The following is a 22,641-nucleotide window of genomic DNA, read 5'->3' as shown; positions in this document are numbered from 1 at the left end:
GCACATGTCACGGTGTATAGCAAAAAGTGGCAAAAAAGAGAGAAAAACTTCTCTCTCAAGTGGCAAAATAATAACCGCAATCCTAAAAAGGGCATTTGGCTAATTGACAAACCTAAAAGTGTCAAATAGTTAAATTCCCCTTTATCTCCTACGCCATTTATCCGATCGATGTGTTACTTGCAATTAAATAAATCCTCACAGCAAGAACTTCACACGATTATCATTTTTTTATGTCAAGAAAAATATTTTTGTGATTTTTTTTATTTCTGTCAACGTATTCAGGCCACAAACAATTTCGGCCCACGTAATTCGGATCATGATTTGATAGTGGGCCTTAGAAAGCCCAACGGAATCCCCTCTGGTCCATCCCCTCTTCTTCTCGGGCTCGTCGTCTCCGCTTCTCTCCCCCGCCCCCGCCCGCCCACGCCCCGCGACGCGAGCTCGCCCTCCCCTCCTCCTCTGCCCGCGCCGAGAAGCGCCCGCGAGGCCGCCTCTGCGGCGGCGAGCTGCTGCCCCCCCCGCCGCATCCTCGCCGGTGAGAGCGAACCACGCGCGTCCCTCTGTCTCGCCTAGCCTACTCCCTCTCCGCTCTCGACTTTATAGCTTCTCTGGTAGATCTGAGAGCGTTTCCTCTTCGCCTACCCACTGCAGCTTGGTTCGGACGGAATTTGTGGGGTGCGTGTTCGGCTGAAGCTTCATGCCCCCCGTTAGGCCCGCGCCAATGGTTCCGCCGCAAGAGCAGCAGCAGCAGAAGCAGAAGCCGGCGGTCCCGGTGACGAGGTCGTGGCCGGTGGCCTTCATACCGCCGTGAGAAACTTCCTCCCCTGAGGCTTGGAGATTTTACCTTTTGTAATTTGTATGTCATTTTTTGTGATTGCATGTCGTCTTGTTTCTACCTTTGGTGGGAGTTTTAGTTTAGGTGTTTGAATTTTCTCTTACTTGCTTGTCCTTTTCGGAAATACGAAGTTCTGTTTAAACGAGTTTGGTTACATGGAATTTTGATGTCTCGTGACTCATGGCATTCTGATGTCATTGTGAGCATCCGATTGCTCAACTCATATGTAGCTAACTCTGTGTTATTACCGTTTTTAAATAAGATGGCATTTATGCCTTTATCTGAAAATGTGAGAAAAGTGTAGTTAGGCACAGATTGGCCTTTACTATGGTGTTTAATATGGTTGACTGTATGCCTTTTATAAATGTGAATGCAGATAAGCACGTTGGTGCTGTGAACAGAAGCAATTGTGATTGCATTAGTGATGGGTTATAGGTTATCACACTTTTTGCCCTACTAAGTGAGGATTGATGCCTATGCATTTGTGTGGTGAAATTTGAAACACAGTGTTGGAAATTTTGGGATTTATAAGGCCTAATACAGAGTTATTATTTCATGCATCTCCGTAGTTTCATGTGTTTAATGAATAAAACTATCAGAACAATTAATGTCAACTTACATCTGTGATCAACATTGAAAGAAATCATGTTTAAGAGCTAAGATCTTGCTGTGTTACCATACATGGATGCTTCCCTTTTTAGCATTCAGAAGAGGAAGTAATCAATTGTTCTCCTCGTTTTCTCTTAAATTGTCCTAAATAATTGATTCATTTGTTTATTTATTTTCGTTTTCGAACTATAGTGAGGTAATGTCAGTTATAGGTCAGCCAGTTAATTGATAACAAATTGTGTGGAGCTTTTCATAGAGTAAATGCAATTCCAAGTTCAAATCAAATTCGTTAATATTTTTCAGAGAAAAAATATTTACGCTATTCTTTTGGATTGATCTAGTGCATATATTGTCCTAACCAAGTCTACTGCTCTACTTTTCCTAGGAAGCCAGCTGTTGAAGTAAAAAATGCCAGTCCAAAGAAAAGGAAACACTGTAACTGTAAGAACTCGCGATGTCTGAAGATGTGAGTATCTCTTCCTTTTTTTTGTGATGCAGTGTCAAGTTAACAGAAGAAAGAAAATACAATACTTTGAAACAGAATACTGGATACCTTTTACACCTTACTTGATTAAGGTAGGTTTCCAAGCAATTATTATCAGCATGTATTTGCAGGGAAATATTTAGTACCATCTTAAGAATGCTGAAAACAAGCTCAATTATGGTGGGAGTTAGCTTTGATTTCCTCATACCACATCATTAACGACATACCTAAATAGATTCCTAAATGGTACGATGATACATAGTACGGGATTAATGTTACCTTTTTCTCTTGTGGCAGTCTTATTTTCCTTGCAGTTTGAGTTTCATGCACTTGTCTATTAATCAGATTATTGCTGTCCCATCTCTGTGCTTTATAATATTTAAATTGATCTTTGTGATTGCTTTTTTTAAGGCAAAATCTCCCTAGGCAGATTGCTAAGAAAAACAATAAGTGCAATGTAGAATGTACTAATATTTTCATCAGTTGATTTATTCTTGGTGATATGCATTGATGATGAAACATGCCATCATTCCCATTATGCTTGTAAAAACTCACTAACTTGATATTTGTTTGTTAGGTATTGTGAGTGTTTTGCTGCAAGTGTTTATTGTGATGGATGCCACTGTTCACCTTGTGGAAACAAGGTTGAGAATGAAAACACAAGGAAGGAAGCTATTCAATCAATTCTTCTTCGTAATCCACTTGCATTTCAGCCTAAAATTGAAAACAGCCCAAATACTGTAAATGTTCGAAAGGTACTATTCTCCAAATATAATTCTGTACGGTCTACATCTACACCACATTGTAACCTTCAACCAGTGTTCATTTGCCTTCAGTATTCAGCAAGTGAAAAAAAGAGCATTCAGCAAGCAATTTGTCTAAGTTTCTCTGGTAGATAATTTTAGTTATCCTGATCAAATCCAGAAATATAATTCCAAGGCATGCCTCTGGTTGCTCGATGCAGTGAGCATCCAGAATTTTCATATCATATGGACATTCTTGCCTACCTTTTATAGTTTTTCATTTATTTTGAATTCATATGCATTGTTGTGTCCCTTTGATTGAACTTCCACTTTTATGGAGGCGTGATGTAATTATGCTCTTTATATCATTTACACTACAGTATAAACATTTTGTTTACATGGTTTATATAATATAAAGTACAAAGTGATCTTGGATTTGTGCGTGATGTTATGTAATTCTTAATGTTGCACTAGGGCTAATTAATTAATTAATTTTTCCTATGTTCTTCTTTTCCTATCTTTTAGCAGGATTCTAAAAGTTCAACCCTGTCAATGATTCTAACTCCAATGATTAACAAAAAACTGTGTTGTTTACCCCCATAAACCAAATTAACACCTTTTTCTTGTCCATGAAATATGTGTGTTTAAACAGTTTTATTTGACTGTCAGGATAATTCTGGAGCCGTACCTGTTGTACCAAAGCACAATAAGGGCTGTCATTGCAGGAAGTCAGAATGCTTAAAGAAGTATTGTGAATGCTTCCAAGCAAACATCCTTTGCTCTAAGAATTGTGGATGTAAGGACTGTAAGAATTTTGAAGGAAGTGAAGAGCGACAAACTTTAGTTCAAATGGAGAATGCATCTGATAGAAATCACATTCAAGAAGCAGCTAACTTTGTTCTCAATGGTGCCATTGGATCCTTAGGATACAAAAGTTCTTCAAAGCGTAGGAAAAAATCTCAAGAAAATTCCCTTGGTGAACAAATTATGTCAGAGTCACAATTTCAATCGGTATGTTCCAATTGATTTGGCCAGTGCCAAATAACCAGATACAAGTTTTTGTGTAGCTTATTATTGCAGTTTGCTAAATGTATTGTTACTGTTGTGTACTAGGCTGACCATGCCGATGTTTCGCAGCTGACACCATCTTGCACAGGATCTGGATGGGACATTGCTATCAATCACCAAAGTAAATCATCTAAAATGATCTATAGGTAAGTAGAAATATATTTATATTTTCTCAAATAAATTTAAAAATTACTTGAGCCTATGTACCATTAAATGACAAGGAGATAACTCAATTCTGCCATTTTGAGGCACTCTGGTTAACATAGGCCAGAAGTGCCCCTTCTGGCCTTTTTGATGGTTCTACTACGCCAACATGTAATCTAGTTTCAGTATGTCATGTGCTTCCTGTAACCAGTGCCATTTTATATGGTCCAGCCCGAAGCATTATTTGTAAAAGTCCTCATGGTTTATATGAAAGGTTATATGTACTATGTAGTATCATTTAATTTAATTATACTAAAGTATCATAGCTAAGAGGTATATTCAATGATGTCACTCTTCTCACTGCTTAATGTCTCTTCTTTTGATTAAATATAATATTTCTCAGGTCTCCACTAGCAAACACTATCCCTCTTATTGAAGTCAGTGATCTTGTCAAGCATGTGGTGGTTGCATGCAGAAAGGAAGCAGAAGCATTCCCCGCAAAAGCTGGTAGATCTTCCTATCTTATTTTTTAATGCTAAATTATTCTAAAGAAACTAAATTTGAAAAGGCATTGGTTCCTTGTGAATGTGTGCATCAGCAATAATGTGAGATGACATCACTGTTGCAGTTATACCTTTTAAGATTGTTTGGATAATTTGATTTCATAAAACAGAATTTGATATGTCCTTCGGAAGTTTTCATTTTAGAACTCTTTTTATATACGATGTGGACAAGAAAACTCATTTCTTCTCCAGAGTCTTTACTCTTTAGATTAGCTAAATATCATTTTGGAAAGTAGATCATGACTTTATTTCTAGTGGAGGGAGCATTTCCAGCACTCGATGGTATCAATCTAAACAACATCCCACAATTTCTTTTTCACAGCCGCAGTTCATTTTCCTTTTCCAATCAGTTTCTTCATATCCTCATATGCCACCTACATTGAATGAACTCTTTTATAACAAGTGCTTCATGGAACTAAGCTGAAATAGCCGATCAACCATGAATAAAATGTTACAACGGTTGTTTTGTCAGATCAAAGTATTCATGTGGGGTGCAAAAAAATAGTTAGCTCAACCATGCAGTAAGCCATGCTATCATGGTAATTGCTTAAATATTGGCAGTTACAGATTCTCAACCAAACAAGAGGTTCATCGGTATCAAATATTGTTTTTGTATAGCAGGTCACCGATGTCATGTTAACAGAAGGTACACAGGCCTCAAAATTTCCTCAGATGTCCATATGTTTATGAACAATCAAGATTTGCAAATAGTAGTAGTTTTTTAAGCTTAGAACTACATTTTGCTTCCATCTCAGTGTACTTGAATATGAATGCAAATGAATATCAGGCACAAGCACAGATCAATGTAAACTAGTATACACCCAACATGCCATAAAGGAAAAGGGGAGGAAGAAACTATTTACAAAGTACAGAATTTCCATATAACAGAAAATAGGACAAACCTATGTCAGCTCTATGAGCTACAAGAGAAATAAACCTTGGTGTATAAGACTGATAGATATCATTATGTCATTATTAGAGAGAATCAGCTGATATGGTGATTGTTTTCTCATATGCAACTGTGCCTCATCCTAAATTTTGTATAACACTTGTAAGGGAAAAGTTTATTCTGTAATTTGTATGTGATTGTGTCACTCTAGTTTCAATGTTTCATGCTCAACTCCAAATATTATTGCTCATATTTGCAGACAATAAAGTGGATATGCAAGAAGAGAATGATAAAATGAACAATGATAAGAATAAAGAGCAAAAATTGAAGGAGGCCTCTCTCAAGGACATCCAAAACAAGTCCTGTATAGATCAGTTGAACATTAATGAAACAGGGCCCCATCTAGTTAACACTTCTAAAGATTTTAGGCCCACATCACCAGGAACACAAGCGCTAATGTGTGATGAGCAGGATACTACATTTGGAAATGATGATTATAGAAGCCCATCTATGGTGCCTTCATGTGGTCAGGGCATTTCTGAGCTAAATGTCGCTCAGGAAAACAAGGTATTGACAGGGCTGCGTGACTATCTCCGTGTGCTTATCACGCGTGGAAATATAAATGGTGAGTGCAACTTTCTCTCACACTGTTATTGTGATCCTAGTTAGCATGTCGTATTGGGTTTGCTAAAATGTTAATTGTGCATGCATTTTGCCATGACACACTTAAAGAGAGAAAATATTACGATAATATGGTAGGCTTTAAAATTTCACTAATCACTAGCAATGTTTATGAAGATTGTTATGTCACGAATAGCATCACCTGAAAATTAGATAAGTTTAATAATTTTTCATTATTGTATCTTCTATTATGGTTTTTGTATAGTCGGCAACTCTCACATGTCAGTAGATTAGTAGAAAATGGCATTTATAATACTGAAGTATTTTTCTGCTTTTACCTTTACATCAGAATGCATTCGTTATCACATGTTTTTTTTTTAAAAAAATGGCATATGCAATATCTTTGATTTGATTAACTTTCCAATAAATCTGAGAACCTAATGGATGGTTGGTGCCACAGCAACCAAATCCTCAGCAGAGGCAGCAATGGAATTGGATTCCTGGCGGCATCATAGGGCAACTGTTTTTTGCCAAGACAAATCGATGTCTTCCAACGGTCCTGAAACCCTTGGAAATAATCAAGCATCTATGTCAAATGATGAACAAAAGGGAAAGAGTGAGGTTAAGTAGTACTAGATACAGGCTGCACTGTAAATGATCATCTCTGTACATAGATGGGTGAGATAGATAGTATAATCCCCGTTGCCAAAACTGAGCAACCGGCCTCGGTAGAATCGATCATTATTTATTGAGTGTAGCAAGCAACAGTTTTACTGATGTATTAATTCAATCCAATAAAATGTCAATTGATTTTTGGGGTCTTGAAACTGTCTTTCTGGGATATTGTACAAAGCCAGTACCACTAGGGATTTTTTTTGGTTATCCATAATAATCTTCAAGATATTGTACTGGCCCACTGCCATGTAAACTTCAGTGGAACAGATAAACTGCCGTTATGAGTACATCTTATGGCAACAGTGGAACAGTGCTTGTGTTAAAATGATGCTGGATTACTTCCTCCGTCCTAGGAAAAGTTCTATCTCCAGTTCGAATTTAAACTAGAAAAATGAAGTTATTATGAGATGGAGGGTGTATCATATCTTAGAGCAACAAACAGATGTAAGATGCAATGTAGTATCATAATCTATTGACATCTACTCTTGTATGTTTTCAGAGGCATTGTGGGCAATGCGTTCAAATTATCAATGTCATCATTGTACTTGTTATTTCTTACCATCTGGTTGGTGATTTTATTCGACGCGGAACATCGCTTCCGATGGAATTTCACGTCAAAATCATGCAAGTACCAGCATTTGATCAAGAATGCCGTGGAGACCATCCATCGAATTAGTCAGCAGGTGTAAGTAATTGCGAAAATGATGGAACTGATGTCTGCACATGCGAGTACTTGCACATCAGAGTTACTGCATCTCTCTGTTCTTTTTTCCTTCTCTGCCATCATACGATTTCAGTTGGAAGTTATCTTTTTTTATTTTGAAGTTAGGGCATGTTTGTCATGTGCAATTTTGGTCAGAGAAGTGGACAGAGACCAGAGTAGAATACTGTTGGTATTGATTGTTTAATTGGTCATTTTAATTGTCACCGTAAAGTGTCTCAGTGATAATGATTATATAGTTTTTTAGTCCTATGGCTATCTAGATGGCAGCATTACTGTTGTTGTCATTAATGTAGGATAAACTTTGATCCGACATGAAAATGGCGTGTAGGACAAGGCCATGTAATTAGCCCTGCCGTGGCAAGACCGAAAGAGTGTAATAAAAGGGAGAGTTTCTAGCGATCTAACCAAGTGAAATGCACACAAACTATTACCATTTCATCATGGATGTGCTCCTGTGTCCTATTGGGAACGCAATTTCTTTGCTCTTTTTTTTTAAAAAAAAACAAACAAATTCATATCATCTTTTACTATATCCCTAAGGTTGTCACAAAATAACTTCATTTTTCACCCATCACACACCAAACAATACCAAAGCTAAAAGACTTAGGCGTCCTTTACTTTATCGAATCCCAATACAACTATCTCAAATTTATCTATTCCCAATGCATTTAAGACTTTCGTCTCATAATAACTTTATTTTTTGCTTTGTGTGTCTAAAGTTTAACCATTCGTCTTATTTGAAAAATTTGTAAAAAATTAAAAAAATTAGTCATGCATAAAATATTTTTCATGTTTTATCATGTATTACAATAAAAATATTAATCGTAAAAAAATTTTAAATAAGACGAAGAGTCATTGTATATAAAAACTGAAAAATAATCTTATTTTGAAACGGAGGTATTATTCATTACTTCCACGAACTCTTTATCTTGAGACGGAGGTAGAACTCTTTTATCCATAATCCTCCCTCCCCCCACGGCACGGAACTATCACCCAGTAAGCACCCAAGAAGAATTCCGCATCGATCTGCTGCATGTTCTCACTTGCTGACTTGCCTGGATGGTAAACTCTAAAAAGTTTTTCATGAGCAAATTTTCTAAACTAATAAACTATAAAGTTTTTTTATAAAAATCTAACTTGCTTGAAAAATATAATTCTTCATAATTTTTATCATCTTGGACAATGACATGATATTCTAAATCTATCTTGTACTGTGATTTTTGTATTAAAATATATATATAAGGTAAATAAATGTTTACTTTTATTAAAATGTTTTTATTATTTATTTATACATGTTTCAAACTAAATATTTTAAAAAATATTAATAGTTATAGTTTTAAAAGTTTGACCACATTCTTACCAAAACAACAAGAATCAAGAATTATGATGACGAAGGGAGTATTAATCTACTTTTCAAGTTTAAAATAGTTTATAGTTAATTAATTAATTGCTAGTAACTTATCTCTTGAACTCACACTTATTATAGACCCCTCAAAAACTAATTTTGTATTAGTTTGAGATGCACGATTTGGCTGCTCCGATTGATGCATAAGTTTTTTTATGCACTTGGTATTGTTCAGTAATAGTAGCTCTAACTAACTAACTAACTAACAGCATGACCAATAGTTCCTCAAAATTTCAATCCCAAAATCTTCCTTGAAGAATCTCTAATAAGTGTTTGCATATTAACAATATACTTCTCATCTTAGGTTATCCAAACCAGACTATCCAAAACTGAAAAAGGAGCCACCCTTGTTCTTTCCCTTTTCCACATTCCCCCTTCCCCTCGCGTCACGACGGATTGGGATTGAGCACAACTATCAATTTGTGGAGTGCAATGTTTTATATAAAAGAGGACTCAAATTCTTAAGCAGGTGATCAGAGGATTTATTAGAGAAATTTTGTTGACTCAAAGTCCCTAATTGTGGGATTGGGTTTTTTTTTTTTTGGCAAACTGTGGTGGCCGTGAGCTAACAGAAATGACATGTAGTTGAATAAACAGTGAATTATTGGGTATAAAAGGAGTAGAGACAAAGTCAACACAAAGTAAATAGTACATCGCACTTGATGCTGCAGAATATTGTTTTTTAATAAGAAACGGCATGCACTCATACTCTAACTAAATATAATATGACCATAATCTATGAAAATAAAACATGACTGAAACATAATTGTCATGCCTTGATTAAGGGTCAGCTCCGTCTCTCTCGGCATTAAAAGCACTGTTTGAGGTTATTGCGTTTACTTTGCATTACGCCTGTTTTGTAATTACCGTAGAAAAAACTACTCCTTTCCCTAAATGTTTGACGCAGTTGACTTTTTTAATATATGTTTGACCATTCGTTTTATTTATTTTTTAAATATATAAAGTTATATATATGCATAAAAATATACTTAACAATAAATGAAATAATATAAAAATAATTAGTAATTATGTAATTTTTTTAAATAAAACGAATGGTCAAATGTACATTAAAAAGTCAACGGCGTCGATCATTTAGGGACGGAGGTAATAATTGATATGGTTTAGTTTACATATTGGTTCGGCAACATAAAAAGTGTTATCAGATTTCTTCTAGTTGTTTCACATTTTCAAATACCCCCTCCAGTCAAAAATATATGTAGTTTAGGATAAGATTTGGTCAATCTTCTAAAATTTGAATATTTTTTAAGAATTGTATAGTTTATTTTATATATTAAAATTTGAATATTTTTTTAAGAATTGTATAGTTTATTTTATATATTGCTTGCCGAAATTTTAGAAATTTAACCAAATCTTGTTCTAAACGATAAATATTTTTAACCGGATAGAATATCATAATATTATTTTTAAAACAACAACAAATTTGAATATTATATACAATATTCGATCTGTTTTATATTGTATATTCATTCATTGATTAATTTATATTATTTGATATACTGCGGAGCGGAGATATATTACCGTACTACCTATCTTTTGCCACACATTTGTCTGTTGGACTCAGGTCCTCTGCACTAACAGCCGAGAGGACATTGTTTGCACAGTGCTCTGAGTATGTGCTACAGGGATCTACGCTAGGACAGTAGAATGGTACTGTAGCACTTGTAAATATAGGCTCTCGTAAATCCCTGTAGCGCTTCTGCACTTTGTTCTCAAACGTGTAGAAATATCTCATTCCTTGTTTTTTCATGGTAAAAACAGCAACGTTTCGTCACCGCGCAATCCAGGCTTTAAAGTCTACGATTGATACAGCAGGAGTGACGATGAGGCTAACGTGCCATTTTTTGTGAATAACGATTTTGGTCAGATGAACCAATACAGCCACCTCAGTTGGAAAAATACACCCGTTAAAGATGATAATAGCTCATATGGAACGTCTCAATTTTTATTAACCATTGCTGTGACTTGGTTCCACACTTGTGTTTGGTTATAGTAGTAAGGCCATGTTCAATAGGGAGGAAGGTAAGTTAACTTATCCGGCACGAAAAACGTAGCACTAGATTAGCACATAATTAATTAATTATTAATTATTAAAAATATATGAATTAGACTAATATGATTTTTTAAAGCAACTTTCCTATAGAAAATTTTTATAAAAAATACATCGTTTAGCAGTTCGGAAAGCGTGCGAGTGGAAAACAAGGAGAATAAGATTTCTTATCCAGCCTACCGAACGTGGCCTAAATGCACACCCACGAACACAACTACTTAGTGCTTCCGGACGGAATTATTTGACATTTCAGAAAGTGAAAATACTTTGAGTGGGACCAATGATCATTGGACAAAGCACAAATTTAGAGATTAGTTTTAACTAGATAAACGGTAATCCGGGCCGGCGACCTGGCGGTACGGTGGCCGGCGTCGTTACCCTCCTCCGACGGCTTCGCGCCACTGACGGTGAGTTGCTCAGCCCGGCTCTCCTCTCTATGCATTGGATTTCGGTTTTGGGCCCACCACACGGGGCCCACGTGTTATTGACTATAGTGATGGTGGTAGATCATTGCTATCACCGCTAAAGTCTTTTTAGTATGGTATAGATTATCTATGGTGCCATTCTAATTATAATCCAACCCTTAAGTATTAAGTCTTTTTACAACTTGAACTGTAATTTTTCACTGTAATAATTATAATATAAATTCGATGATGCCACACCGATTTTTTAACTTGTTTATTACAGGTCATTTGTGTTAATTTTGTCCTTCGTTCAAAAAAATAACTGACGTTGGTTTGGAAGCACATCAAGTGATTGCAATCGAAAATTTGTTCAAGAGTATTATTGTGGGAAAATGAATCGTTTTAACTAAAAGATACTATATCAAACGACATATGGGCAGTTCCCAAAATAAACTGACCCCAAAAAGAATCTTTGTAAAACAAATGGACTTATTCCTTTTTAAATGCACAAATCTTATTATTTGGAATGGCTCCAATCCGGGTACATCCACACGTAGAAATAAATTTGAAAACTTAAATCCTAGCATGTACTCCACTTAGGATGTGTTTGCTTGCAAGTTGCAACGATTTGGTGGGTTAGATCAGAGCCATTCTATTTTTGTGGGTGTTTGGTTTGTGATTTAGATGAGATGAACCTAATAGAGAATATTCCCTTTAGACTCGAGGTGGAGCTATCTGCCAAAATTGATCGAACGTGCCTGCAATGCATGTGAGCAACGAGGGTATCACTTCACTCTCTTCTCCCTTTTTTTTCTCTCCCAAAAGCACGATCCAGATCCATAGAGGCGGAGAAGGTGGATGCACCAATGTGAACTAGCGATGGCGAGGTCGTCGGGGACGACCTAGAGGACATAGCACCTAGGGATAGCAGACGGCGAGCTCGATGAAGTCAGGATCAACTTGGATATCCCTAGCCTGGCCTCCCACGACGTCTCGTGAGAAGATGATGTGTCCGTTGAGGACATCGCAACAACACCGAGTTCTAGGAACGGCAGGAAGGGGTACGTGAAGTTGACATGAGGGAGCAGCCAGCGAGCATGACATGGCTAGGGTTGGCAATTCCCCGGTGGGCCCAGGCCCCAACGTGGACCAGCCTCGATGGGGGAAGGGGCCGGTAAATTTCAAGGACAGGGACAGGGATAGAAATCCTCCTCCCGACGCTAGCAGCATAGGTTAGATTCTCTTATCCTCTCATGTCCCACAGTTCCACCGATCAGGTGACATGGCCTTGATCAGGTGACAGGATCCGCGGCGCCATTTTTGCCCAACTTGGTTCCGACCTATCCCGTTGCCAACCTAGGCGTCGTGCGGTCCCAGAAGCCATGGCGGCCTGTCTACTTGTCCTCTTAACTTTTTCTTTAGATTATATGATCTTTATGTTTGTTTGGATGCCACTAGGTTATTTCTATGGCTCTTTTTTTTTTGTGAAATGGCATACACTATTCCATTTATCATGTCTCTTATTATTGGTAAAATAGCACGTGTAATTTAATGTTACTTGTACTAATATTTTATACAATTACTCTGAGTTAATTTGTTAAATATGAACCAAACTATTGTTTTATTTGAACTATTATAGATAGACTATAGGATCTTGGCTTAGTCCAAACAAGACCTGACTGTAAAACGTGGGCAGCTGACATGGCTATTCGGAGAGCATGCACATATTATTTTCGCTACCAGTTAAAAAGAATCACAGTACCATATACAATGTCATACTGGAGCAAAGGCTATCGTCTATAGTTACAGTTTTGAGGCATCCGGAGCCAACATTTATTAATCCCATCAACATAGCAGCCCAGCTAAGAAAAACGGGAAAGGCCAAAATATCAAAAAAGATATTACAGGGCGGGCACTGCTCTGACCTCCTTTTTCAGGTCACAGGTGTGAGGGTCAGCTAGGGTGCCGGTGCACATCAAGCAATTATTCTGCCATCAGCTGAACATCGCCTCACATGCGTGACCTCGACGAAGCCTGCTGGGTTGCCTTTGGTGCGCTCTGCAGAGGTTGGTACATTATTAATATCGAATAAGCCGATCGCATCACAGAATACTACTAGCAAACAACACAATAAATGATTGCATGAGCATGTATAATCTCTAATATCAAGGTCGAATTGCATGAGCAGATGCCGTTTTTTAGCTTCTGACTGGAGCTCTTTTCATACCATGGTGGTCAGTACTGACAGAGATTGCACGTCCTAATATAATTGTTACTAATTCCTAGCGAGTTACAACTGAAATGTTTGAACTAATGATCACTTAATACATGCGAGGATTATGCTATCCATCAGATACCTGCTACCATAGTTCATAAGTTTTTATAATGGCAGCAACTATACTCAAAATTCACTACTAAAATAAACTAATGCAAGGATCACACGCTATCTATCAGATACCTGCTACATAATTCTATATTGCGTGCATGAGAGAGAGAGAGAATTCTATATTGTGTGCATGAGAGAGAGAGAGAGAGAGAGAGAGAGAGAGATACCAATGATAGGTTTCTTTTAGCCCTTTCTTCCAAATAGGATGATGGCTTGAAGAAGTCGCCATAAATTTCAGCCCACTTGCTAAGCTTTGAATATATATAAGGTGCTCCAATAGTATCAGCCCAAAATACAAGGCCACCCCTTCATGAAAAACATGGAAGATCAAACAACACTCCAAATAACCACAGCACCTTAAGGAAAAAGAAAGGAAATAAAAATATACAAGACCACCCCTAACATAACCAATATCATGGATTGGAAATATTGTTTGGCATGTACGGATAATACTTATTAGTTAAAACTTAAGACTTGCTTGGTATGGTCAACAATGTAAATAAACTTAGCAATAACACTCATTTGGTATACTGTATGGTACAATTCCAAGGCGTATCAGATAACTAAGCCTCAAGTGCCAAACAACAGTTTATAAAAATCAATGCTCATTTGATATATACCATGCAGCGCACCCCTGCTTAAGGCTTAAATTAGGTTCTTTAGTAGATAATGGAAATGGCAACTCCTAATTAAATTAGTTTCATATGTTGTATTTTTGTGCACATAACCAGACACGCAATCTCAATCCAAATATCTGGCATATCATAAAACAATACCTAGGCATATTTCAAATGCATGTGTAATCGCTATCATTTAGTTACATAAGACAATGATTGAAGTTAATGCAAATTGCCACCAGAACTAGAGTTAAGCAATAAACAATAGCTTACCTGAACTTGGGAAAGCCCATCCCAAGAATAGATGCAATATCAAGATCAGAAGCTCGGATCACAACATTTTCATCCATGACTCTACATGCCTCGTTAACAACTGGGAAGAAAATCATCTCCAGTATTTCCTGATCGGATAGAGTAACAGGCTGAAAGCAAGATAATGTCTCGATGTCAGGATTTTTGTTTTCGATCAACAGCTGAGATAGCATGAAAATTCTTAGATGAGAAATCCATGACTCAGGTAGGGAAGGAGGGAAACCTGTCCACCAGGAATTGTCTTCACGTGTCTTCTGTACTCTTCAATTACAACCTGAACACTTGGGTCAGGCTTTGGCTTCCCACCCTTCTCATAAATGTAATAACCTTTGCCATTGCTCTTTCCTATAAAATAACAGGAAAATTACTCATTTTAAAGGTGTATTTGATTACTGTTCTTGTGCAATCCATCCTATTTGCCACAAGCCTTTTAGCCTAAGACCAACAGTATTGCAGGAGCAAAAGAAAGTTAGGAAGCATACCCTGCCGTCCATTCTTTACCATCAAATCCACCAGATTGGAATCGAAATTCCTTGTTCCAAAGGCAGCTGAATAGATATGCCTTACTGCCAATGCCACTCCATATCCAGCCAGATCTTGTAGTCTGTGAGGAGTGGAAAGATTATTAAATATAAAAACCCTTGTGAATGATGATAACAAGAAACATGTTAATCAACAATGGCTCAGCAATGCACTGTTCATTTAAACAATCTAGGTAAGGCAGACAAGAATATCTCATTGTAGATTGTTCACGCACAGAAGGAATGAAATTTGAGGTGCTTAATTTTTATGTCCAAAGGTATATAAGTGACATGTTGCATTGAAACCATAAAGAAAAAGTGACCTCCATTATAATTTGATCAAGGTTGAACCTCTTCTCAGAAGAACTTTCATGACCTTGTACCAGTATTAGTCAAGTGCAAATATATTTCTTAGCATTCTGCATATATATGATGCCATAAGGATTTTCATTTGTAGAATATTAGAGTTATGAAGGAGGCATCCAATAATATTTCAAAAGATGTAGCTTACTAAAGCCCCAAAAAATAAATTGAATTGGACTAATAACTAATGAAAATGTTAGTTTTAAGTTGTAAAGAGAAATAAGTAAGATCCAGCCATGCATTTATTTAAATTACATTTCCTATCTTATCTTGTATGCTTAAACAATTCTCAGTACCAATATTTACGATGATAAAATCGAACGATATAAAGATTTAAATATAAAAAGGTAGAGTTGAACACTTACTGAAAAGGTCCCATTGGCATGCCAAAGCTGCTTATTACTCGATCAATTCTGAAAACATCGATGCCTATACTAACTAGAAGATGAGAACTCTGTGTGTACGGGAAAAATGTACGATTGACTGCGAAGCCTGTGCAGTTCCCAACCACAACAGGGACTTTCTTTATCATTTTTCCAACTGTGATGAGATCAAGGATAGCTTGTGGTGATGTCTTCTCCGTCCGGACAATTTCAAGCAAAGGCATTATATGAGCAGGGCTGGAAATAACATATCAAAGCAGGAAATTTCATTGTTAGCAGTATGAAGCGATTGTTTGATATACTGTTCAAACGAAAAGGTTAGGGAGGGAGAACTTAGTGTTATTTATACATGTCCATAGCCTATTTCTCCATACATTGTATGGGAATGTTCAACATGCATCTTACCATACATATCACAAATAAAAGATTATACCAGGTTTGAAAAAGCTACTAGCTTATAAGTCATAGTAATCTGACTTTGACTTAAGTCATTCAACAATTCATCGCTTGTCGTTCAGGGATACAACAATCACTTTGAGATAGTTAAAATGAAATAATTAATCATGCATTTCAAGAAACAGCATACTTATATTCTGTTATTTTCTAATTCGTATCTTGAATGATATAATGATTACCATGCCATTGCAGATAGAAGTACCATAAACAACAATCAAGTAATCAACAACTCAACATGAATTTTCAGTAAGAGAACTTAGATAAATTGTTGTAGAAAATTAACACTCTGAACTTTCCTCACCCTGTATCCTGCAATTCCCCCCCACCCCCCTAAAAAAAAAGAATAAGAGGGAGAACTTTCACACAGGGTTCACATGTAAACACTGAGTTCCCACGGAATACTGGACACTTATTCCATTAATATAACCATCATATTCCCTACTCTTCTATGAAAATAAGTTTCTACGTCCATCGTAAATTAGACATGTAAAGTTTGATTGGAAAGTATGACCAAAAACTTGATAGTTAGATGTGTTTCAGACTTTCAATAACCTAGATGCACAAGTCATATGAGTAATCAACAGTTGGTAACTTCATATTGCTAATTATCAGGATCTGCTGCAACCAAAACCCATAAGAAATACAGTAACAAATAACATACCTGAAAAAATGTGCCCCTATAATTCTGTCTTGAGAATTTGTCTTCTCGCCCACAACATTCAAATCAATGGTAGATGTGTTTGTTGCAAGTATGCAGTGCGGTGGGCAGACCTTCTCAATGTCAGAAAATATTGATTGCTTCAAAGGAACTTTCTCTATGACAGCCTACAATAATAAAAAAAAATACTGTCATAAGAAACTAAACAAACAATTATGTGCCATGAAAATATGTTGTAGAGTTAAAGAATTAAACTGAGTTAGCTAATAACCATGTTAAAAATCACTAACACAATATAATGTCATGGTCACAAAGTCATATGCTTCAATCAATAGAGGGACTGTCAACAACTAAAGATAAGTACTTTGCCACACTAAAACCATAAAAGATATGAGGGGCTACCTCGATAACCATATCAACATCCTTGAAATCTGAATAGTCCAACGCACCCTTGAGAAGTGACATGGCCTTGTTCATCTTCTCCTTTGTCAATGAGCCCCTCTTGACTAGACCCTCAAGATTAGCTGTCGAATAACAGTTGCTACTTATCAGTTACATAATACTGAAATGTAACAGGTAAAGATAATCCTAAAGCCAACCGTGACAAGAAAAGCGCAGTTTTCAGTATAGCATTAAGGAAAAGTCAAAAAAATACTGATGGCAAATAGCCTCCCAAGAAACACAGCAGTAATTTAACAAAATTGACCTGCTATCATTTTCTGTCCCCTTTGCAGGAATTGAGGATTTACTTCCTTGAGCACAACAGATGTATTGCTAACAAGAAGAGCTGTTGCTATTCCAGAGCCCATCAAACCACCACCAATAACGGCAACTTTTCTTATTTTCCTAGGTTTCAATTGAACATCAGTGACACCTGGCACCTACACATAATGAACTATAAGTCAGATAATGACACCAAGATATCCATAACAAAAAAAGGAAAAACGAAATTTGATGTGTTAAGCATTGTGACTGCATAAACTTGGTATCATGCCTACATCTAGATACATAGCTTAATCTACCTCCGAACATTTTGCATAGCTTCCAAATAAATGTCAAGGTAATGTGGTTTAAAATATCATATCCACAAATAAATAGTTGGAAAAACAGGATTAATTTATGCCCCAAGCTCTCAAAGTAAGTTTAGTAATGTGGATGTAACATCAGGTTTTTCTGATAGGAACACAACAAATGTCTACAGCACATCATATTATTGTCAAGCTTTTTATTCCTCACCTCTTCTTTTCTTCTCTCAATCATTCTTATTTGAGCAGAAAATGTTTATGCTGACATGAATGCCAACAATTTAATATGTTTAGGGTTTACATAACCGATTTCTAGTTCAGAGATCCAAGCACACTATTGAAAAGTTTAGGTTTGAAAAATGAATTTATTCCAATATATAAACTGCTTTGCCATTCAAAAGAACAGGTGCTAAAGCCTTCTAAGCATTGGAAACATTTCTAGAAGATCAAAAATAAGTGAAGTAGAAGTGGCTGTAAGATAATAATTTGATGCAAAGTCAAAGGAATCAGTGGCAAACAGTGAAGTGCGTCATGAAAAGAAATGGTGGTATGCTCTAGAAGATAACCTTTGTGGTTAAACGTTGGGCAAAGAAGGCATGGACAAGCGCCTTTGATGTCGGTGATATCACCAGCTCCTTGAAAACCTTGGCCTCCTGGATTTATAAAGGTGTGTTTGGTAAGTATTAAATAAACAAATAAGCTGTAGTTAATGATGGAAGAAACAGAGAATCATAGAACTTACTAAATGGGACTTTGTTACAGTTTTAAATGTCATGAGCACAATTTCAACACAAATGCCATTATAATATGTCAATCTAGAAAAGAACAGGTAAAAATCTACACTCTTCTAACTAACATCCAATGGACGTGATTAGTCATAAAGATTTTAAGCATTTCAGGAATAACACATCTATCATCCAATAAATTCACAACAGACAATATGACGAGTTCAAAAAGGTGCCCATGTAGCTTTGTATCTAAATGTAGTGCAGAACTGGCATGCTTGTTGCATCAGTTTCCTACATAAGGAAGAAAAATGGAGAACAGTAGAAGGCACTAACCTTCATAACACCAGCATGGCCTCCAAAACGTACACCTTCTTCCATAACATCTAGGCAGGCCTGGTGCTGTGGCAAGTTTGCTGCAACTTTCTGCGCTTGCTGTCTTGCGACAGTTAATACAGAACAAGCTTCAGACAATGAACCAAGCCTGTCTGTTCTGGCAAGAGATCTTATCCAAGGTTTACGGTAGTTGGCGATCTCCAGAGCCCAAAGGCGTGACACCTTTATCAAATCATCAGGGGAGCATAGCGCATCAACAAGACCACGTTCTTTCCCTTCCTTTGCTGTAATGAACTTTGATTGCTGTGAACAAAACATCACAAATCCCAAGTTGAAAATATGGAATCATGTTCAAGACAGTCATTATAACCATAATTCAAAAGTATGATAGTGAATCAGATAGAAGGTAGAGTGTACGAGGAACCTACCATTTAAAATGAATCATAGTATCATACATTTTCTTTTTTTTTTGTTTTTGTTCCTCGGAAATGTTAAAACTGTATAAGCCGGATATAACTCATTTTGCCTATATATATATATATATATATATATATATATATATATATATATATATGTAGGTATGTATAAAAAAAGTTCATTGTCAAGTTGGAACATTTTCAGCCTTTTGCCCTAAATTCTATTAGATGGAACGGATGCTACTAGAACAGTGTGACCGGTTAATTAACTGGCAGAATATAGATTAGACTCACCAGCATCATTTCTATTGCTTTGGGAAGACCTACAAGCCTCGGCAGACGCTGGGTTCCTTCATAGTAACCATACTTAATCATATCATTATATGAACTAATACAAAGCAAGGGAAGTAAACTAGTGAAGCGTTAGTTCAATGACATAGAAAGAAACACTGATACCTCCAAATCCAGGAATTATGCCCAGAGTCAACTCTGGTAGTCCAAGTTGAGCTTCTGGGGTAGATATCCGAGCATGGCAACCCTGAAGAATTTTCCATTTATGCGAGACAAGGAATTTAGATTAGGCCCTGGAGCAAGGTTAGAATCAGATGATAAATATTTGGCATAACAGTTGACAGACCATGGTCAACTCCAGACCACCACCAAGAGCAAGGCCTTGAATGGCAGCAACAGAAGGCTTCTTGCCCCCTGCATATATAAACAGCTCTGTAGTCAGGTCCAGGTATAATAATCTTTGTAAAAAATAAAATCATATGCACAAAGGATGTCACCACTCATGTTGGAGATAAAAGAGCGTGTGATAAGCTATGACAAAACTGGACGTAGAAATGGCTAACCTTCCATCAAATTTGACACAAGCTCAACAGATACATCAGGCATAAGAGACACGTTTCCTGCAAGCCAATGTCATGTTTGTAAGAAAAGCGAGCAGCATGTCATAAGAAGCAAGCCTCCACAAAACGAAAGGACATTTACCAGTCTTGTGAACTTCTGTGAAAACATTGATATCAAAGCCTCCACAAAATTTGCCTCCGGCACCTATTAAAGGATTGAACATAATTTAGAAGATAATCAATGAGTATGACAAACAAGTCAAGCAGCAACTTTCACGAACTAAAATTAGCAAACCCCTTTCCAATTCCTGCATCCCTCAAATTTAGTATTTCCTCCATTTCACATTATAAGACTTTCTGGTCTTGCCTAGATCCATTTGTGTGCTAATGAATCTAGACAAATACAAAACATATACATTGATACATGAATGAATCTAGACAAACCCAAAAAGTCTTATAATATGGAACGAAGGGAGTACAATGTTTCGTTTTAACAAATGTTTGGCGGGCATGTACAGCTTGAATTCAATACAAGCTATTCCCACCCTTTAATAGGAAAACACAGCTTGAAGGGGATAAAAAAAGAATCTCCTTGGGGACCTGCATAGAAGTGGGGTTCCTTCTGATCAAGGGCTATAACCAGTCATTGCTGCAGTTCCTATTTTAGTGAGATAAGTGGGTTAGCCTCCAACATCCGTAGTTTACGGTTAGTTCAATGGCTCCACCACTAAGTTCCAGATCACTAGGAAAGCAATTGTGTACAGCTGGAGTAGCCTACTCATAATTAACCCAATAAGTTAACCGAGATCAGCACAATGATACGATAGGACAGCGACTACTCCACAGCCACTCGGATCCCCCGCACAACGCGATACCCAAAAATAGCTTGATCCAGTGAAACCACACACAGAAAAAACAAAATCACGAGTAAAACAACACACGAAAATTGCTGCTCGTCTTACGTCAATCCGTTAGGCAATCGAGTAAAAAAAAAACAGCGGAGATTCGTCGGCCGCCGCCGCGACAGACAAATCAGATATTTCGGTGCTACTGCTACATAGCCAAATTCATTCTCTGATCAGAATTTCCGCAGGAGAGGGGGAGAAGCGATGAGCAGAGTGGCTCTCACCGGTGAGCACGATTGCCTTGACGTCGTCGCGATCCATCGCCTCCGCGTACTTCTCCTTCAAGCCCTTGATGACTGGGAAAAACAAAAACAAAAGCAATCGGGAGCACACGGAATCAGAGACACCATCTCGCACACTAGAAACCCGCCCCGCCACCAAGCGAGGCCAAGGCGAGAGGGGTGGGGAGGAGCGTTTACTGATGGGATGCAGCGCATTGACGGGCGGGTTGCAGATGGTGACGAGCGCGACGCCGTCGGCGCCGACCTCCATGGAGACCCAGATCGAGCCCGCCATGACGGCGCTCCGGGCTAGGGTTGGTCGTTCGATCGACGGAGAGAGAGGGGGAGGGGGAGGGGGAGAGGGTGGGAAGGTGGGAGAAGCAAATCGGAGGAGAGACGGGGAGGCGTTGTGCTCCCGTATTTATCGCGGAGGCTCGAGGAGGAAGAAGACAAAGGCAAGGCAGCCTAATCGGCTGATTTGGGAGGTTGATGATGGTATGTCTCTGCAAGAGTCCAACTAACCAATTGTAGACTACCACCACTAACCTCGTGCTCTGTATTTCTGAGCTCTATTAAGGGCACGCATAAAGACATTTCCAACCTAATGACTAGGATAATGTCCATAATATTAAATAAGTTGTCACTTAGAATGAAAGATGATGTGACAAGTGAATAAATTAAGAAAGAGAATGAAACATGTCTTGCATGAGACATGATTTCTACACAACATCTAAAATATCATGTGAGATAAGTAGCATTAAATTTAAGTGTAGAATAGTGGTGTTTGCATTGAAAAAGTAGTGTCTATTACTAGTTTCTTGATAATGGTGGAGTTTATGGAAACTACATCTAGTGTTATGGGTTGGGAATGCCCTAAACGTGCTTAATAGCTGACTTTTTTAATCGTCACGTAAGCAAATTTGATGACGTGGAGGAAAAAGAGAGAAGGAGAGAGAAAAACGGTTGTTATCAATGACAACAGCTTAGAGTCGACTTTAGCATTTATTCAAGGAAATTTTCTTGCACGAGGGTATATAAAAAAAATGTAATGAAAATATTTTATTGCATTGATGTAGAAACCACATCTGACTTTATCATTGTATATATCATTATAAAATAGACTCTTGTTGCTGACATGGCTTGAGATAGAGCTCAAAAGCCATTGAACATGCCCTAATTTTTTATCCACGTCATCGGCCTTTTTTAATCACAATATTATAGAATAAATATTCTA

The 22,641-nt window shown here is 37.3% G+C and overlaps 2 protein-coding genes across 3 annotated transcripts; one reads left to right on the top strand and one right to left on the bottom strand.

Annotated features, from left to right (window-relative positions):
* The first annotated feature begins 441 nt into the window (after positions 1 to 441).
* LOC102710669 (protein tesmin/TSO1-like CXC 5) lies at positions 442 to 6,933 on the top strand. Of its 2 annotated transcripts, none has more exons than XM_015833581.2 (8): positions 442 to 807; positions 1,830 to 1,910; positions 2,506 to 2,683; positions 3,341 to 3,682; positions 3,809 to 3,885; positions 4,287 to 4,390; positions 5,595 to 5,960; positions 6,417 to 6,933. In XM_015833581.2, the coding sequence occupies exons 1-8, from the start codon at positions 698 to 700 to the stop codon at positions 6,584 to 6,586; spliced, it is 1,428 nt and encodes a 475-aa protein (XP_015689067.1). In that variant the 5' UTR covers positions 442 to 697; the 3' UTR covers positions 6,587 to 6,933. The 2 variants fall into 2 exon arrangements, with proteins under 2 accessions (XP_015689067.1, XP_015689066.1); XM_015833580.2 differs by having other exon boundaries at positions 3,785 to 3,885.
* A 6,001-nt stretch (positions 6,934 to 12,934) lies between these two features.
* On the bottom strand, positions 12,935 to 21,829 carry LOC102721898 (peroxisomal fatty acid beta-oxidation multifunctional protein). Its single transcript, XM_006647092.3, has 18 exons — positions 21,606 to 21,829; positions 21,411 to 21,482; positions 20,424 to 20,486; positions 20,285 to 20,341; positions 20,068 to 20,135; positions 19,887 to 19,968; positions 19,725 to 19,780; positions 19,015 to 19,317; positions 18,520 to 18,606; positions 17,635 to 17,809; positions 17,331 to 17,452; positions 16,932 to 17,095; positions 15,797 to 16,051; positions 15,030 to 15,151; positions 14,771 to 14,892; positions 14,509 to 14,657; positions 13,786 to 13,924; positions 12,935 to 13,290 (listed from the first exon to the last, which is right to left on the bottom strand). Exons 1-18 carry the CDS (start codon positions 21,700 to 21,702, stop codon positions 13,243 to 13,245), a joined length of 2,181 nt encoding a protein of 726 aa, XP_006647155.1. The 5' UTR covers positions 21,703 to 21,829; the 3' UTR covers positions 12,935 to 13,242.
* Positions 21,830 to 22,641: the final 812 nt, after the last annotated feature.

Source organism: Oryza brachyantha, chromosome 2 (assembly GCF_000231095.2).
Source record: "Oryza brachyantha chromosome 2, ObraRS2, whole genome shotgun sequence".
In the NCBI taxonomy this organism is placed as follows: domain Eukaryota; kingdom Viridiplantae; phylum Streptophyta; class Magnoliopsida; order Poales; family Poaceae; genus Oryza; species Oryza brachyantha.
Note: the sequence above shows the minus strand (reverse complement) of the source record. Positions and strands in the feature narration are given on the sequence as shown.

Excerpts from the sequence above, each read along its gene's own strand:
- LOC102710669 (XM_015833580.2), top strand. The coding sequence starts at position 698 with ATGCCCCCCGTTAGGCCCGCGCCAATGGTTCCGCCGCAAGAGCAGCAG. Across the intron at positions 1,911-2,505 it reads AACTCGCGATGTCTGAAGAT|GTATTGTGAGTGTTTTGCTG; the intron begins GTGAGTATCTCT and ends TTTGTTTGTTAG. Across the intron at positions 4,391-5,594 it reads AGCATTCCCCGCAAAAGCTG|ACAATAAAGTGGATATGCAA; the intron begins GTAGATCTTCCT and ends TCATATTTGCAG.
- LOC102721898 (XM_006647092.3), bottom strand. The coding sequence starts at position 21,702 with ATGGCGGGCTCGATCTGGGTCTCCATGGAGGTCGGCGCCGACGGCGTC. Across the intron at positions 19,969-20,067 it reads GTGGTCTGGAGTTGACCATG|GGTTGCCATGCTCGGATATC; the intron begins GTCTGTCAACTG and ends AAAATTCTTCAG. Across the intron at positions 19,318-19,724 it reads AAGCAATAGAAATGATGCTG|CAATCAAAGTTCATTACAGC; the intron begins GTGAGTCTAATC and ends TTTTGTTCACAG.